The sequence below is a fragment of the Salmo salar genome, chromosome 20 (genome assembly GCF_965601325.2).
Source record: "Salmo salar chromosome 20, fSalSal1, whole genome shotgun sequence".
Classification (NCBI taxonomy): domain Eukaryota; kingdom Metazoa; phylum Chordata; class Actinopteri; order Salmoniformes; family Salmonidae; genus Salmo; species Salmo salar.
Window position 1 is genome coordinate 11,364,907 of NC_138310.1, and position 17,027 is coordinate 11,381,933.

Below are 17,027 nucleotides of genomic sequence, written 5' to 3' on the forward strand. Positions count from 1 at the left end.
AAAATAAACTGACTGAATACAGTCAATCTCCAATATCCCTTTGATATTCATAAATCATATAAATACATTGCATGTCCATAGTAAGTAAACAAGTAAACCAAAGATTGTGTGTATTTTCCCAAGATTCTAAGCCCATGAAGAGACTTGCCAGTGACCCCTAAAGTGACTCGTGAGTGTAGCAAAGTAATGGGTTGTTCGCCACCGAACGGCTGTTTTAAAAAGGATCTTTTAGGTGAACAGAATCAAATCATCGGTGAGAGACATTTATTTGGCTCCCTAATTTGCATACTAGGCTACTACTGCTTTTTTTGCAATTATCTGCAGATAAAATATGAAAACATTTGATGAAGATGTTGAATATAAAAGAAAACAGATTGAGTATTATAAAAGCTAATGTCATGATACTTAAATGCCTTCAGAATGTACACACCCCTTGACTTATTCCACATTTTGCTGTGTTACAGCCTGAATTCAAAATCAGCCATCTGTACACAATACCCCATAATGACAGTGAAAACATGTTTTTAGAAATGTGTGCACATTTTGACAGGAAATACAGAAAGACAAATTTACACAAGTATTCACAACCATGAGTCAATACATGTTAGAATCAACTTTGGCAGCGATTACAGCGGTGTGTCTGTCTAGATAAGTCTCTAACATGCTGACCAAACCGGACACGCGCGCACGTCTCTGTGCACAGTGAATCTTTGTGAGATACAAGGCAATTCTAGGTCTTGTGGCATATTTTGGTTAAACTATCCCCAATTCAATGGAATTTCAACCCTCTGCATGCACAGTGTATTCTTCCATCACATGTTCTGCTGATTCTCAAGATCTTGCACACTAATGAGATGCTATTGAGCCCAAACTACTACACTGTCTGAGCCAAGGACTACATGCTTTCTGGTAAGTTTTGATAACAATAAGTTTTGATAACAATGAATATTTTTATATGACATGCATGATTTTTTGTTTACTAGTAAATAGTAGCCTACAGCAAAGTGTGTTAAAATCATTTCTAACTTGTTAACAATTTCTGCTAGTTAGTTTTTGCTACCATGTGGATTTTAGCTTGCTTAAGCATGCTAACTGGAGGAGTGTTAATACACCTGTTTCCATACATGTTTCATTTTTAAACAACTCCTTTGTAAAGATAACTATTTTATCTAAATTCTTAACTATTTATCTGTACATGGAATTGTATTTTTTATTTTACTAATTTTTTTCTAATCTTTAAAGGAAAATGCCATGGGCACTATCTGATGTGTGAAGACATTTCACTGCAGCCAATGTAGAAGGAAAAGCTGTGTACATTTGTAAACAATGTGCCAAATCATATGTTGGACCACATAAGGTATTTGCACTGGTGACAGACAATGCTGTGAACATGAAGGATGCTTGGTCTAAAGTGGAGTAGTCCTACCCATTGGCTGTGCTGCTCATGCATTGAATCTGCTCCTCAAGGACATCATGGCACTGAAAACACTCTACAAGAGAGCCAAGGAAATGGTTAGGTATTTGAAGGGTCATCAAGTTATAGCAGCAACCTACCTCACCAAGCAAAGTGAGAAGAGCACCACATTGAAGCTGCCCAGCAACACCCATTGGGGTGGTGTTGTCATCATGTTTGACAGTCTCCTGGTGGGGAAGGAGTCTCTCCAAGAAATGGCCATATCACAGTCTGCTGATATGGACAACCACATCAAGAGGATCCTTCTGGATGATGTATTTTGTGAGAGAGTGGTAAGCAACCTGAAACCTATAGCAGTAGCCATTGCATGGATTGAGGGAGACAATGCCATCCTGTCTGATGTTCAGACTCTGCTTGCAGATGTAAGAGAATAAATCTGTACTGCCCTGCCCACTTCACTGTTGCTCCAAGCAGAGGAAGCTGCAGTTCTGAAATACATCAAAAAGCGTGAAGACTTCTGCCTGAAGCTCATACATGCTGGACCCAAGTATGCTGGCAAGAGCATCCTGTCTGATGCAGAGATCAACAAGGCCAATGGTGTCATCACTACCGTGTCTCGCCACCTTGGCCTGGATGAGGGCAAGGTTCTTGGCAGTCTGGCGAAGTACACTTCCAAGCAAGGGCTTTGGGATGGAGATTTAATATGGCAGTCGTGCCAACATATTTCCTCAGCCACCTGGCTGAAGGGACTTTGGGGAAGGCAACCAAAGCTTTAGTTCCTAGACTCATTTTACAGATGTATGTTGAAAACATTTTTGGGAGATGCGATGGATCATTGGGGATCATTCAATATTCCCTTTCTTTCTTTTGTTGTTCAGTGAAATCATCCCATGTGAAGAGTCAACTCATTTAATTAAAGTTCAATTCGTAACAACATTTTTATTTCTATTGGAAGGATTTAATAATTTGCAATTATGTACTCTTATGATAAGGTAAAAGGTTTTTGTTCATATCCATATTATATGGTAAATATATCCAATGCAAACATCTACATTTAAATGGTATCAATTCCCATATATTCCTGTTAATTCCAAAGGAAAGTTTCCACCTCTGAATATTCCCCAAAATGTGCAACCCTAGGAGTAACTAACATTTTGCTGATCCATCCTCAGTTCTCTTATCACAGCCATTAAACTCTGTAATTGTTTAAAAATCACCATTGCCCACATGGCGAAATCCTTGAGCGGTTTCCTTCCTCTCCAGCAACGAAGTTCAGAAGGAAGCCTGTATCTTTGTAGTGACTGGGTGTATTGATACACCATCCAAAGTGTATTTAATAACTTCACCATATTCAAAGGGATATTTAATGTGTGCTTTTTTTGTTTTACTCATCTACCAATAGCTGCCCTTCTTTGCAAGGCATTTGGGTCTTTGTGGTTGAATCCTTTAACTCTAGACATTTAAGCTTCTCATTTTTAATACATTTGTAAAAATGTCTAAAAACATAATTCCACGTTGACATGATGGGTTTGTGTGTAGGTCAGTGACAACATTTTAAATTCAACCATTTAAAATTCAGGCTGTATCACAACAAAATGTTGAAAAAGTCAAGGGGTGTGAATACTTTCTGAAGGCACTGTATATGGCATTATTAAATATATTGCTATAGGCCTACTGATTTGAGTAAAGTGTCGACTGCTGCTTTCTATGTAGCAAAGTTTAACACCTGCTTCCTTTTTCAAATCGTACCTTTAAAACCCTTTCCCTTCAATTCTATATTGTTTCTCAACAGGGAATCAATGTTTATGACAGAATCTATGCTCTTGACAGAACACAACCTTTATTCTTAGGTTTTTGCAACAATACATTTAATTGAAAGACTCATTTTTCAGACTAGATTACTTATCTACCGCCTTCCCTCAAAGTCCCACCCCCAGTGATTGACAGGTCTGAAACCCTACCAATTCTGTGACTCAAACATCCTGCCCCCTCCCCTGACAATCCCACCCAGAGTGAATGATTGACAGGCCAAACTGTAAAAAGGGATTATTCACCCAAATTACAAAACAAAATTGGTTTCCTTACCTTAAGTGTCCAGAGCAGCAGAGCCAATAAAATACATAATTTGAAGAACAAACATCAGTGTGGCAATTTATATCTTGCAGTAAAACAGTAACTATGGCTTTAATCTCAAAACAGATTTAATGTTAAAAAAGGTTACCTTACTTAGAAAATACCCCCGATCATATAGGCGATATCCAAAACAACTCACACTGAATTCATAAATTTTCAGTAACTTTAAAGTTGTCTTTCTATTCAATACACAACTCATTTTACAACGCTGGGAGGTAAAGTCGTTAAAGTATTTAGTTGTGTATTTCGTGTGGAATCAAGACAGAGGTAAGCAAAATACAGCTTCTTCTTTAATAACTCCCTGGCTGGCTACTTTTTCTAGTTGGCTGGCTACTCCATGTACGCCTACTTACAGAAAACACTGTTAGGAAAGAGAAAGGGGGATACCTAGTCAGTTGTACAACTGAAATTACTTCCACATTTAATCCAACCCCTCTGTTAGTCGGCTGTACCTGCGCCAAAACTATAGCTTGTTGTCCATCTTCTTTTTAAATAGTGAGCCAACATGTTTTCAGCACTTTGATTTCCCTGACTGATCAAAACTCATTTCTCTGCAGCAGACATATGTTAGGAACATCAAATCGCAGTATTGAATCGCAATACATATAGAATCATGAGAATAGCAATAAAGGCGCCTAAGTAAAGTGATAACATCGTATAGTGAGGTTACTGGCAATATATATTTAAAAAAATTAAAGACTTTGCAGTGTCACATTAAACAATGCGGGACCGTGTTGCTCAATGCGCTTGCAACGTCAGGGTTGTGGGTTGGATTCCCATGTGGGACCAGTATGGAGGGAATAAAATGAATGCACTCTCACTACTGTAAGTCACTCTGGATAAGAGTGTCTGCTAAATGACTAAAATGTACAGTACTGGGGCCTAGACTACATAGGCCTATAGATTATGGTGTGGCTGTTCACAGCCTACTATTTATGCAACATGTCTCATTAAAACTGTGCAAAGCACTGCAAAATCACTGCAAAGCAAAGAATGGAAGTCTTGTTTACATTTGATTAGATTACATCAATTTGGGAAGGGTACGCCAACTTCTACAATGACCTTCAACTGAGTTGAGATAGGGACAGGTAAGAGTGGAAAGCGGGGTTAGTTGTCCCTCAATGTCATTTCACCGTCTTTTCCTCCCGACCAAAACATGAGAGTAAACATAAGTTTATTTTCCTAAAAACCCACAGATATTGCAGGTCATAACCAATGTTAAAAAAATAATAATCTGGCACTGAGCAAATTTCAGGTCTGCTGAGAGCAAAACTTGAACATTGTGAAAATTGTGTGCAACTTCCAGCATGCATTTACTGAGAACACTGAGGCTGTACCCGCTTTAATTTAGTTTTAACAGAGGCCAAGTAGGCTACTGTGACTATTTGATCATAATGTAGGCCTACCAGGGGCCTACCATAAAAAAAAACGGTGAAAAATGCAACCCATAACATTTTAACATGGAAATAGCTGTTCTATCATTCAGCCTACAGTAGCAGCCAATGTGTGGTGTTCAATGTAAACCTACTGTACATTCCATGAGCTTTTGAAAAACAACAAGTAGGGCTACACATTAACCTGTTTATCCTCTTAGAAGGTGACTGAAAATGTGTTGTTTGATGCAAGAAACAACTTATTTACAAAATAAAATATTATTCCCATACCATTATTACAGAGAATCCAAAATTATGCTAGCCTCTGCCTATTGGCTACTTAGCTTAGTCAAGACCGTCTCAATACAACACTGCCCCTTCAAGACAAAAAAAGCTCTTTACTGGACTTGCTTTTCAAAGATGGCTAGAAATGCACACGTTTTGTGCTCTTGAAGGAAGCAACCACTCCCCCACTATTGACTAGAAATGAGCTATAACTGGGCTAATAACTCAGATTGAAAAAAATGTGCACAGGTGGCTACATGCAGCTCTTGCTTTGATCTCAAAAGAAGCACAGAGTGCTCATGCTGTAAAAAGTCAAGTTCAAAGTGAATGGCACATTTCCATATGGCAATGGCTATTTGCATACAGTGCATTCGGAAAGTATTCCGAGGTCTAAGGAATTGTCCGTAAAGCTCCGAGACAGGATTGTGTCGAAGCACAGCATATGAAGTACACATGAACAGTGGCCTCCATCTTTCATAAATGAAAGAAGTTTGGAACCACCAAGTCTCTTCCTAGAGCTGGCCGCCCGGCCAAACTGAGCAATCGGGGGAGAAGGGCCTTGGTCAGGGAGGTGACCAAGAACTCTGACAGAGCTCCAGAGTTCTTCTGTGGAGATGGGAGAACCTTCCAGAAGGACAACCATCTCTGCAGCACTCCACCAATAAGGCCTTTATGGCAAAGTGGCCAGACGGAAGCCACTCCTCATGAACAGAGCAAAGTACAGAGAGATCCTTGATGAAAACCTGCTCCAGAGCGCTCAGGACCTCAGACTGGGGCGAAGGTTCACCTTCCAACAGGACAATGACCCTAACCACACAGCCAAGACAATACAAGAGTGGCTCTGGGAGAAGTCTCTGAATGTCCTTGTGTGGCCCAGCCAGAGCCCGGACTTGAACCAGATCGAACATCTCTGGAGAAACCTGAAAATAGCTGTGCAGTGACGCTCCCCATCCAACCTGACAGAGATTGAGAGGATCTGCAGAGAGGAATGGGAGAAACTCCCCAAATACAGGTGTACCAAGCATGTAGCTTCATACCCAAGAAGACTCAAGGCTGTAATCGCTGCCAAGGTGCTTCAACAAAGTACTGAGTAAAGGGTCTGAATACTTATGTAGATTATGGTATTTTAGCAGGTTTTTGTTTTGTGTGCAAAAATGTCTAAAAAACTGTTTTTAGAAATTGGTCGTAACTGCTTTTACTGATATGGATTATGGAGGAGAGTCGTTGAACATTTCAAAATGCTTTAGAAATTGTGCTTTGAGAGTTCACTTCATCCACTTTCTCTTTAGTCCTTCCATCCTCAGATCCTCAAAAGGTTCTACAGCTGCACCATTGAGAGCATCCTGACGGGTTGCATCACTGCCTGGTATGGCAACTACTCGGCCTCCGACCGCAAGGCACTACAGAGAGTAGTGTGTACAGCCCAGCACATCACCGGGGCCAAGCTTCCTGCCATCCAGGACCTCTATACCAGGCGGTGTTGTCAAAGACTCCAGCCACCGTAGTCATAGACTGTTCTCTCTGCTATCGCGCGGAACCAGAGCGCCAAGTCTAGATCCAAGAGGCATGCATCTAAACAGCTTCTACCCCAAGCCATAAAATTCCTGAACAGCTAAGCAAATGCCTACCCAGACTATTTGCATTGCCCGACCCCCCCCCCCCCCCCCCCGCGCTGCCGCTACTCTGTTATTATCTATACAGTCACTTTAATAACTCTACCTACATGTACGTAATTACCTCGACACAGGTGCCCCCCACACATTGACTCTGTACCGGTACCCCCTGTATATAGCCCCGCTATTGTTATTTACTGCTGCTCTTTAATTATTTGTTATTCCTTACTTTTTTGGGGATTTTCTTAAAACTGCATTGTTGGATAAGGACTTGTAAGTAAGCATTTCCCTGTAAGGTCTGTTGTATTCAGCACATTTGACAAATACAATTCGATTTTAGTCCTTTGAAGATAACAGGTTATGGGCTGTTAGGGAAGAAACTGAACAAGTCATTATTGAAACAATTTCCTGAGCCACTAATGGAGTTGTAGTGTAGCATGTGTTTTCAGACATGAGTTTGAACCAACTTCGTGCAGTAGACAAACTCAATTACATGGGGGATTATTAGAGAAATAATATTAGGAAACAATTTGATAAGGCTTAGTAAGCAACTTACGAGAGTACACATCTAACCCAGCGTCAATTCAAGTACACTCCAATAAAAAAAAAAAGGGTCTCTAATATACCCATTTAGGACTGTTAATGCTGTACAATGCAGACTCGCTCATACACACTTCCCCTGAAAGTCCAACAATTCATCCACTGTAATTTCCAACAATGGAGTAGGCTACACAGCAGCAAAGTGCACTTCTTCAGTTATGATATACAACTGCAGTAACAAAGAAGTGAGACCATTAAATGTTTTTATTGGTACATTTGAGGCACTTGCAAAAACGGCCATCGGTGGCAATAAAAGAAAATGTGTGACTCTCAGCACCTATGATGCTCATCTGAGAACAAGCAGCACTCAACAGTGGAAAGCTGGTCCTGTGATAGCCAGCTTAGGCTTTAGCACAGGGGATTTAGTTTCAACCCTTACGGATCAATACTCTCTTAAACAGGCTGGGTAGAATCATTCATATGGTGCTGTTACTTTACACGCTCAGTGTAGGGTAGGCCAACTTTTACCCTAATAAGTGGGCTTAGCCATATCAGCACGTACTCATGTGGATGCGCGCCGGCATACACACACGAATGTAGGCCTTTGAATAGCACTAAATCTTAGACACATTTTTGTCATTTGAATAATGATTGAGTCGAGTTATTGTCAAACTGACGAAAACAGTGGGCCATTGTGGTCAACAAAATGCCCTTTCATGTGCCACATTTTAGTCACACGCCACATTGGTATGCCTCATTAACTTATAGTAAATATAAAATCACTGACTTCTATGTGCAAACATACATAGCCTTGTCCTACCAACATATTTTTCTGCATAACATCCTATTCTCTTCCCAACAGCAGAAATATGACAAACATACAGTACCAGTCAAAAGTTGACACACCTACTCATTCAAGGGTTTTTCTTCATTTTTTTTACTATTTTCTTCATGTAGAATAATAGTGAAGACATCAAAACCATGAAATAACATATGGAATAATGTAGTAACCAAAAAAAAAAAAAAAAAAAAAAAGTGTTAAACAAATCAAAATCCATTTTATATTTGAGATTATTCAAAGTAGCCACAATTTGCCTTGATGACAGTATCGCATAGTCTTGGCATTCTCTCAAATCCAAATCAGTCACATACACATGTTTAGCAGATGTTATTGCGGGTGTAGCGAAATGCTTGTGTTTCTAGCTCCAACAGTGCAGCATTATCGAACAAGTAATATCAAAAATGTCACAACACAACACACACAAATCTAAAGTAAGGAATGGAATTAAGAATATATAAATATGTGGGCGAGCAATGTCAGTGGCAAAGACTAAAATACAGTAGAATAGAATACAGTATATACATATGAGATGAGCAATGTAAAATATGTAAACATTATTAAAGTGGCCTGTGATTTCAAGTCTATGTATATAGGGCAGCAGCCTCTAAGGTGCTAGTGATGGCTATTTAACAGTCTGATGGCCTTGAGATAGAAACTGTTTCTCAGTCTCTCGGTCCCAGCTTTGATGCACCTGTACTGACCTCGCCCAAATGGATGATAGCGGGGTAAATAGGCAGTGGCTCGGGTGGTTGTTGTCCATGATGATCCTTTTAGCCTTCCTGTGACATTGGGTGCTTTAGGCGTCCTGGAGGGCAGGTAGTTTGCCCCGGTGATGTGTTGGGCAGACCGCACCACCCTCTGGAAAGCCCTGTGGTTGTGGGCGGTGCAGTTTCCGTACCAGGCAGTGATACAGCCCGACAGGATGCTCTCAATTGTGCATCTTTAAAAAAGTACCATGCCAAATTATTTCAGCCTCCTGAGGTTGAAGAGGCGCTGTTGCACCTTCTTCACGACACTGTCTGTGTGGGTGGACCATTTCAGTTTGTCAGTGATGTGTACACTGAGGAACTTGACGCTTTCCACCTTCTCCACTGCGGTCCAGTCGATGTGGATAGGGGGATGCTCCCTCTGCTGTTTCCTGAAGTCCACGATCATCTCTTTTGTTGACATTGAGTGAGAGGTAATTTTCCTGGCACCACACTCCCAGGGCCCTCACCTCCCCCTGTAGGCTGTCTCATCATTGTTGGTAATCAGGCCTGTCATCTGCAAAGTTGATGAGTAAGATGGAGGTGTGCGTGGTGAGGTAGTCACCTGGAATGCATTTCAATTAACAGGTGTGCCTTGTTAACTTCTCTAGGGCCAGTGGGACGAAATCGTCCCACCTACGTAACAGCCAGTGGAATCCTGTGGCGCGTTATTCAAATACCTTAGAAATGCTATTACTTCAATTTCTCAAACATATGACTATTTTACACCATTTTAAAGACAAGACTCTCGTTAATCTAACAACACTGTCCGATTTCAAAAAGGCTTTACAACGAAAGCAAAACATTAGATTATGTCAGCAGAGTACCCAGCCAGAAATAATCAGACACCCATTTTTCAAGCTAGCATATAATGTCACATAAACCCAAACCACAGCTAAATGCAGCACTCACCTTTGATGATCTTCATCAGATGACACACCTATGACATTATGTTATACAATACATGCATGTTTTGTTCAATCAAGTTCATATTTATATCAAAAACCAGCTTTTTACATTAGCATGTGACGTTCAGAACTAGCATACCCCCCGCAATCTTCCGGAGAATTTACAAAAAATTTACTAAATTACTCACGATAAACGTTCACAAAAAGCAGAACAATTATTTTAAGAATTATAGATACAGAACTCCTCTATGCACTCGATATGTCCGATGTTAAAATAGCTTTTTGGTGAAAGCACATTTTGCAATATTCTAAGTAGATAGCCCGGCATCACAGGGCTAGCTATTTAGACACCCGGCAAGTTTAGCACTCAAAGTCAGATTTACTGTAAGAAAAATGTTATTACCTTTGGTGTTCTTCGTCAGAATGCACTCCCAGGACTTCTACTTCAATAACAAATGTTGGTTTGGTCCCAAATAATCCATTGTTATATCCAAACAGCGGCGTTTTGTTCGTGCGTTCAAGACACTATCCGAAAGGGTAAATAAGGGTGACGGGCACGACGCATTTCGTGACAAAAAAAATTCTAAATATTCCATTACCGTACTTCGAAGCATGTCAACCGCTGTTTAAAATCAATTTTTATGCCATTTTTCTCGTAAAAATGCGATAATATTCCGACCGGGAATCTGCGTTTAGGTAAAAAGACGAAAGAAAATAAAGCATGGGGTCGACTCATTCACGCGCCTAAGCCCATTGTCCTCTGATCGGCCACTTGCCAAAAGCGCAAATGTGTTTCAGCCTGGGGCTGCCTCGATATCATTCAGCTTTTTCCCGGGCTCTGAGAGCCTATGGGAGCCGTAGGAAGTGTCACGTTACAGCAAAGACCCTCAGTCTTCAATAAACAGAGACAAGAAGAACAAGATCTTGTCAGAGAGGGCACTTCCTGTAAGGAATCTTCTCAGGTTTTTGCCTGCCATATGAGTTCTGTTATACTCACAGACACCATTCAAACAGTTTTAGAAACTTTAGGGTGTTTTCTATCCAAAGCCAATAATTATATGCATATTGTAGTTACTGGGCAGGAGTAGTAACCAGATTAAATCGGGTACGTTTTTTATCCGGCAGTGTCAATACTGCCCCTACCCCCAACAGGTGAAGTTAATTTGTGTAATTTCTTTCCGTAATGCGTTTGAGCGAATCAGTTGTGTTGTGACATGGTAGGGGTGGTATACAGAAGATAGCCCTATTTGGTAAAAGACTAAGTCCATATTATGGCAAGAACAGCTCAAATAAGCAAAGAGAAATGACAGTCCATCATTACCTTAAGAAATTAAGGTCAGTCAATCTGTAAAAAAGTTTCTACAAGTGCAGTCGCAAAAAGCGATATGATGAAACCGTCTCATGAGGACCGCCACAGGAAAGGAAGCCCCAGAGTTACCTCTGCTGCAGAGGATAAGTTCATTAGAGTTAACTGCACCTCAGATTGCAACCCAAATAAATGCTTCAGAGTTCAAGTAACAGACACATCTCAACATCAACTGTTCAGGGGAGACTGCGTGAATCAGGCTTTCATGGTCAAATTGCTGTAAAGAAACCACTACTAAAGGACACCAATAAGAAGAGACTTGCTGTGGCCAAGAAACATGAGCAATGGACATAAGACCGGTGGAAATCTGTCCTTTGGTCTGATGTGTCCAAATTTGAGATTTTTGGTTCCAACCGCCGTGTCTTTTTTAGATGCAGAGTAGGTGGACGGATGATCTCCGCATCTGTGGTTCCCATGGTGAAGCATGGAAGAGGATGTGTGATGGTGTGGGAGTGCTTTGCTGGTGACAGAGTCAGTGATTTATTTAGAATTCAAGGCACACTTAACCAGCGTTACTACCACAGCATTCTGCAGCGATTCACCATTCCATCTGTATTGATCTTAGTGGGACAAGCATTTATTTTTATTTTTTAACAGGACAATGACCCAACACACCTCCGGCTGTGTAAGGGCTATTTGACCAGTTTTTTGGTTACTGCATGATTCCATAAGTTTTATTTAATAGTTTTGATGTCTTCACTATTATTCTACAATGTAGAAAACAGTAAAAAAAAAAATAACTGAATGAGTAGGTGTGTCCAAACTTTTGACTGCTACTGTAAATAAAAGTAGTATGGGTTGCACCTCCGTCACTCGGTGGCATCATTACCATTGTGATCAACATTCTACAGACCCCGCAGCCACATTGGTGTCCAAAGTAGAACAGGGGCTCATTACTTTGAACAGGAGCTAATGACTGCCCAGTGATGTGGTCAAGTCACTAAACCTTTCGTCTGAATCGAATCCCAAGTCCCCTGTGCTCGAGTCCAAGTCAACAATGGTCAAGTCATGAGTCATGTCACAAGTCCCTTTGGCTGAAGTCTGAGTTCCAGTGCTCGTGTCCTGGTCCAAGTGCTCAAGTCTGAGTCACTAGGTCCACATTAACTCAAAATAAATAAATGTTTCCCCTTCAGACACTGTTGCTATCCCTTTCCTTTCTTCTGTGGCACCAAATGTTTGCATTAAGGCTAACGATAATGTTACCAGGGCCATGTTCCATTGCAAAATGTTCTTGAACGTTGCAGATAGACATTCCATGAAGAGGTGATGTTATTCCTTATTCAAAAATGTCAGACACACGTTTGTTCTACATAGCATGTTTCTATGTGAACGTTCCAAAATGTTGCGTCCTACTGAACACGCCCTGGATTGTTATCTATAGCTAGCCAATGAGGTATCATGACTGAACAAGGTGTAGCCTAAACAAATGGTTAATGGTCCGCAAGTACCCAATGCATTTTAAAAAGAAACGTAGTGAAAAAAAACGTAGTGCCGTTGTTATGGGTTATATCTTTTGAACGGTAAGGGCTACAACCAAGACGTTTTCTCTGATGAAAATAAGGAGACTTGGCTGCATTGGCTACAGAACCTGGCTATGAAATGCAGTGGGGAAAGTGGGAGGGTTGAACGAGACTACAAATCCAAAGACGGACTACTTTTCTATACTGAAGGGAGAGAAAACATAGCTAAACTGTTATTTTACTATTAAAGCTCAATGCTGCTCGTTTTTTATTTCGTAAAGCAGCTGGTGCTTCTTAACCAAGCAAAGGGTAGCTACCTAGAATGCTGGTGGTGACTGAATAGCTACTGGGAAGATGTATATAATCAGAGCCGGAGCAGAGACTGTCTGCCCATACTCAACGCTTGCGAAGCGCATATATGCAGCTAATATTGATTGTGCTTATCACTGAAAAGCTCTCAAATCGCTCCAAAAACTATTTTCCCAGTCCATTTAGTAGTCAGATTTTAGTCAGAGAATTTTGTTTAGTCTCGTTTTAGAAAAGTCATTTTTGTTTAGTTTTTTTTTCTGGGTCCATTTAGTCAGCGATAGTCTTGTCAATTACCATGGAAAGATTGGTGTTAACGAGTATTTTACTCACTATTTTTGTTGACGAAATTAACACTGACTCAGAATACATCAAGAAGCCTTGCACAGCTGAGACTGCCTTTTCCATCAGCTGAGAGACTGCTACCCTGAGAGAAAATTAGGTCATGTGGGGGAAGAAATGTGAATGAAAGGGTGACTTTTATAGTGTTTCTACAGTGCATTTTTATGGCTAATTTTACCTCACTTTCCCCTCTAAGAGTACTCTACTGCAGAATCTGCTGATGTAGCACCATCTTGAGGCTCTGTGAGCAGAAAACAAGAGAAATTAAGTGTTCTAAGTTCACTGGTTTCCTGATTCTGACCTGACCACTGAATGTGTTGGGATTTGGTCAACAGATTGACTATTACTGGATTTGAGAGAGGGAAGGGAGATGTGGGTAGAGAATGCGGAAGATAAGATGGAGGGAATAGATGCGTGTGTGTGTGTGTGTGCGGGGGGGAATTTGGGAGACCCCAGGCAGGCATCACACAGTGCAGCATGCACTCTTAAAGCCAAAGTCAATACCTCCACTTGAGTCACAGAGGGGGGGAGTAGGACCCATAATGTTGCAATTTACTCTTCATCTGACATCATGACAAATGTGACCTCTGGTATCTGACAATAACAGGCAGGATGGAATTTCTCAGACTCTTGGATGTACAGGGTATATAGGTCAAACACACACTAACACAGTTGGGTCGGTCTTGAACATTCTCCATAGGGTACTCTAGGAGTCCCAAGCCTGGGGAAATTGAACAGCAGCATGGGCTCTCTTATCTTCCCCAGTCCCCACGACCCCATCCACACAGGGGCCAAATGAAGGCCAGGGGGGGCACAGGGGAGATAAAACACCTCAAAGCTCAATCGCCCCCAACAGGCAGCCTGCCATCTTGCCCCTGAAACCAACTGGAGACCAGAGAGGGGAGCCCATCTCCACTGCCCCCTGCTCTCTGGTTAAGCTGACAGTTGGTGGAAAGCTTCAAGGTTTCCCTGCCTGGAAAGGGTACTCACTACTAACAATATGGATTCACAGAGAAAACATACAAGAATATCAAAGTCAGTCAAATAATTCTGTGTAGACCAATATCACTTGTGAATAATAGACAATAATGGTGTGCTACACATGCACTGATTGATTATTGTTAGGCTATTATCCATATCTACTATTGAGCAGCCATAGTGCACCCCATTAAAACAGCTTACTCCAGCCACCTTACCTGTGAATCGTGGGCCAATTGCATGAGAGCTGCAAACACAGGTAAGGCAAATCAGTGACTTTCTGACTGTGTGTGTCGCACTGACCATCACAAATGACAATGTAGCCAGTTTATCTAAATGTCCAATCTGAATAGCCCAGGCATCATTAGAAGACATACATGCCATTAAAAAAAGGTATCTCCATGATGTTATGTGTTATAAACTGCTTATAATTGGCATATCAAATACCAAACTCAGTGGCTGAGTGCATCCTTAGAAGTGACAACGAAGTATCCTAAATCTCACACCTGTGCTTCCATTATTCACAAATGAACCATGAGTGCTTTAAAGTCCCTTTTTTAAATTGCAATGAATTCCAGCACTATCTGAAAAAGATAAGGCGCTTTGGTGTAACCTAACTACTAAATTAAGAATTCACCTTCCGCAAACCTAGGCCTATAGTTCAGGAGACCTTATGATAACACACAATTCACCTAAACATAAATGGACATCAATAGTAAATCTACATTTAGATCAGAGATGGTAGGCCCATCTTCCTATTCAGAATGTTATAAATTGTACTGTTCGGTCTTCGGTAGTTCATTTTAGAACATGCCAAGGGATTGTACGGTATCTGATCCTACTTTTATGTTACATCGTTTGTACATTCGGTGCCATACAACGTATAACTTGAGGAGTTTAAACTCATTCTTAACAGATTGCCCTGGGGATTTAGCAAGCATTACCAGTACCATAATATTATAAGAGGCAAAAAAGTACGAGGGACATACTGTGTATTGCTGATCAACTGCAATATCACAACATGGCAAGTTAGAAAATAACCCACAAGCATACCACCTCACGGAGGGCATTCTGAGGTCAAAACGAGTGTTCTATCTAGAGGTGAGAAACACCTTTCCCTAGCTGCACATTCTCAATGATTGACATAGGCAAAGTGAACATGGCAAGCTAGCAAGGTTGTTCGCTGAACATCACGAGCGCCAAATTCTCCAGCAATCTAAGTAGTTGTCAGAATAAGATGGATAAAAACATTGGCTAGCTAGTAATCGTAACTAATTGGAGTTCACTGCACAGGTGTCTGAGGTTCGATAGCTACCTGCCGGTAGGTAGCTAACTTGCTAACCTAACGTCAGCTACCTAGATAACGTTAGGTAGCTAGCACAGGAACTGAATGCATGACTTGGAACTAAACATGCAATATTACATCTGATTGAAACTTCAGTATATATTAGAAAGTTCTGCATCAAGAGCTAGTGCTGCAGCCGATGTGTAATATTATCTAGCTAGTTAGCTTGTTGCTCTCTGATATCAAGCTAACGGCTAACTGGTATAAATGGTAAGCTTGCCGTGACACAGAATACTCACCATGTTGATGTAGTTGTGTTGAAATGGACTTAACGCCGACAACTGTCACACTAAGCTCCCCGAGTCGGAAATCGAGCGGCGCGGAGCACATAAGCCTTTCTGAAGTTGGTGATATTTAAGATTAATTAATTTATAAATCAAACTGCTGCAATTATATTTCAATGACCAATTCATTCAAGCTCGGTTCCCAAGTGTTTTCAACTGCAGTAGAGGTCACGCTAAGACTCTGGGTATATAGGCGTCTCTGGATATGCCTGTTTATAGTGTGGCATATGTGGGCGTTACATTCTTTTAAACAAAAGCCTGGCGCATTGCATTTGATACGGATATCTTTAATGTAAACCCATATTTACGGACAATGAAATATGGCATACTTTCTATTGTAATGTATGGATTTTATTTAGGCATTTTAGAACACAATAAATGTACCTAAGGACCCCTAGAAGGTGAGACCTGAAGGTACACGCGACTTTTCTTTTCACCAGTCTGTCAACGGATGAGAATCCCAGCAAGATCTGAATGTTAAAACTAAAGAAGAATGTGCAGTGTTTAAGAAATGTTTTATTTGGCAGGTGAAGTTTTTCTGGTATTTGCCTATTACGAATTTGAAATAGCCTCATGCGCTACAGTGGGTTGTACAACTTTAGTGAAGCCTATGCCCTAATTTGACATGATGCACCATTTCAATAAATAGTTGAAAATAAAACATAAACGATTCTGTAGTAAGTGCAGTGGCGACCCGTCATTCTGTTATGTGACGCGTATTAACGCCAAAATAACAACATACAATTTATTTTTATTTTTTAAATACACCTGTTTAGCTAAAAATAAAACATTTTGTGTTTTTTTTGCATGCTATTTTGGCGTTAATACGCATCACATATCAGTTTGCAAACAATGTAAAAAGAATAATTATGAATCATTGAGTTAATAAAGCCATATACAAACATGGTCTATTTTTTTTCTTTCTTGAGTAAGGCAGCTCCAAAATACATGTGCTTCATCCTAGCGCAGTGCTTTCTGTAGTGGTGGGGCAGCCAGCTGAAAATATGGAGCGTAGGGGGTTGGTAATGTATTCTAGTTGCGCCGTGATTGGCTCAGTGTTCTGTCACTCATGGGGACAACATCACTGCAAAAT

The 17,027-nt window shown here is 40.7% G+C and overlaps 1 protein-coding gene across 1 annotated transcript in view; it reads right to left on the reverse strand.

Annotated features, from left to right (window-relative positions):
* Window positions 1–16,131, reverse strand: part of tmem161b (transmembrane protein 161B) — a 41,221-nt gene extending 25,090 nt beyond the window's left edge. Inside the window, exon 1 of the mRNA XM_014160853.3 lies at window positions 15,890–16,131. Within this exon, the coding sequence (XP_014016328.1) occupies window positions 15,890–15,892 (3 nt within the window). The 5' untranslated portion in view covers window positions 15,893–16,131. The remainder of the gene's footprint in view (window positions 1–15,889) is intronic.
* Window positions 16,132–17,027: the final 896 nt, after the last annotated feature.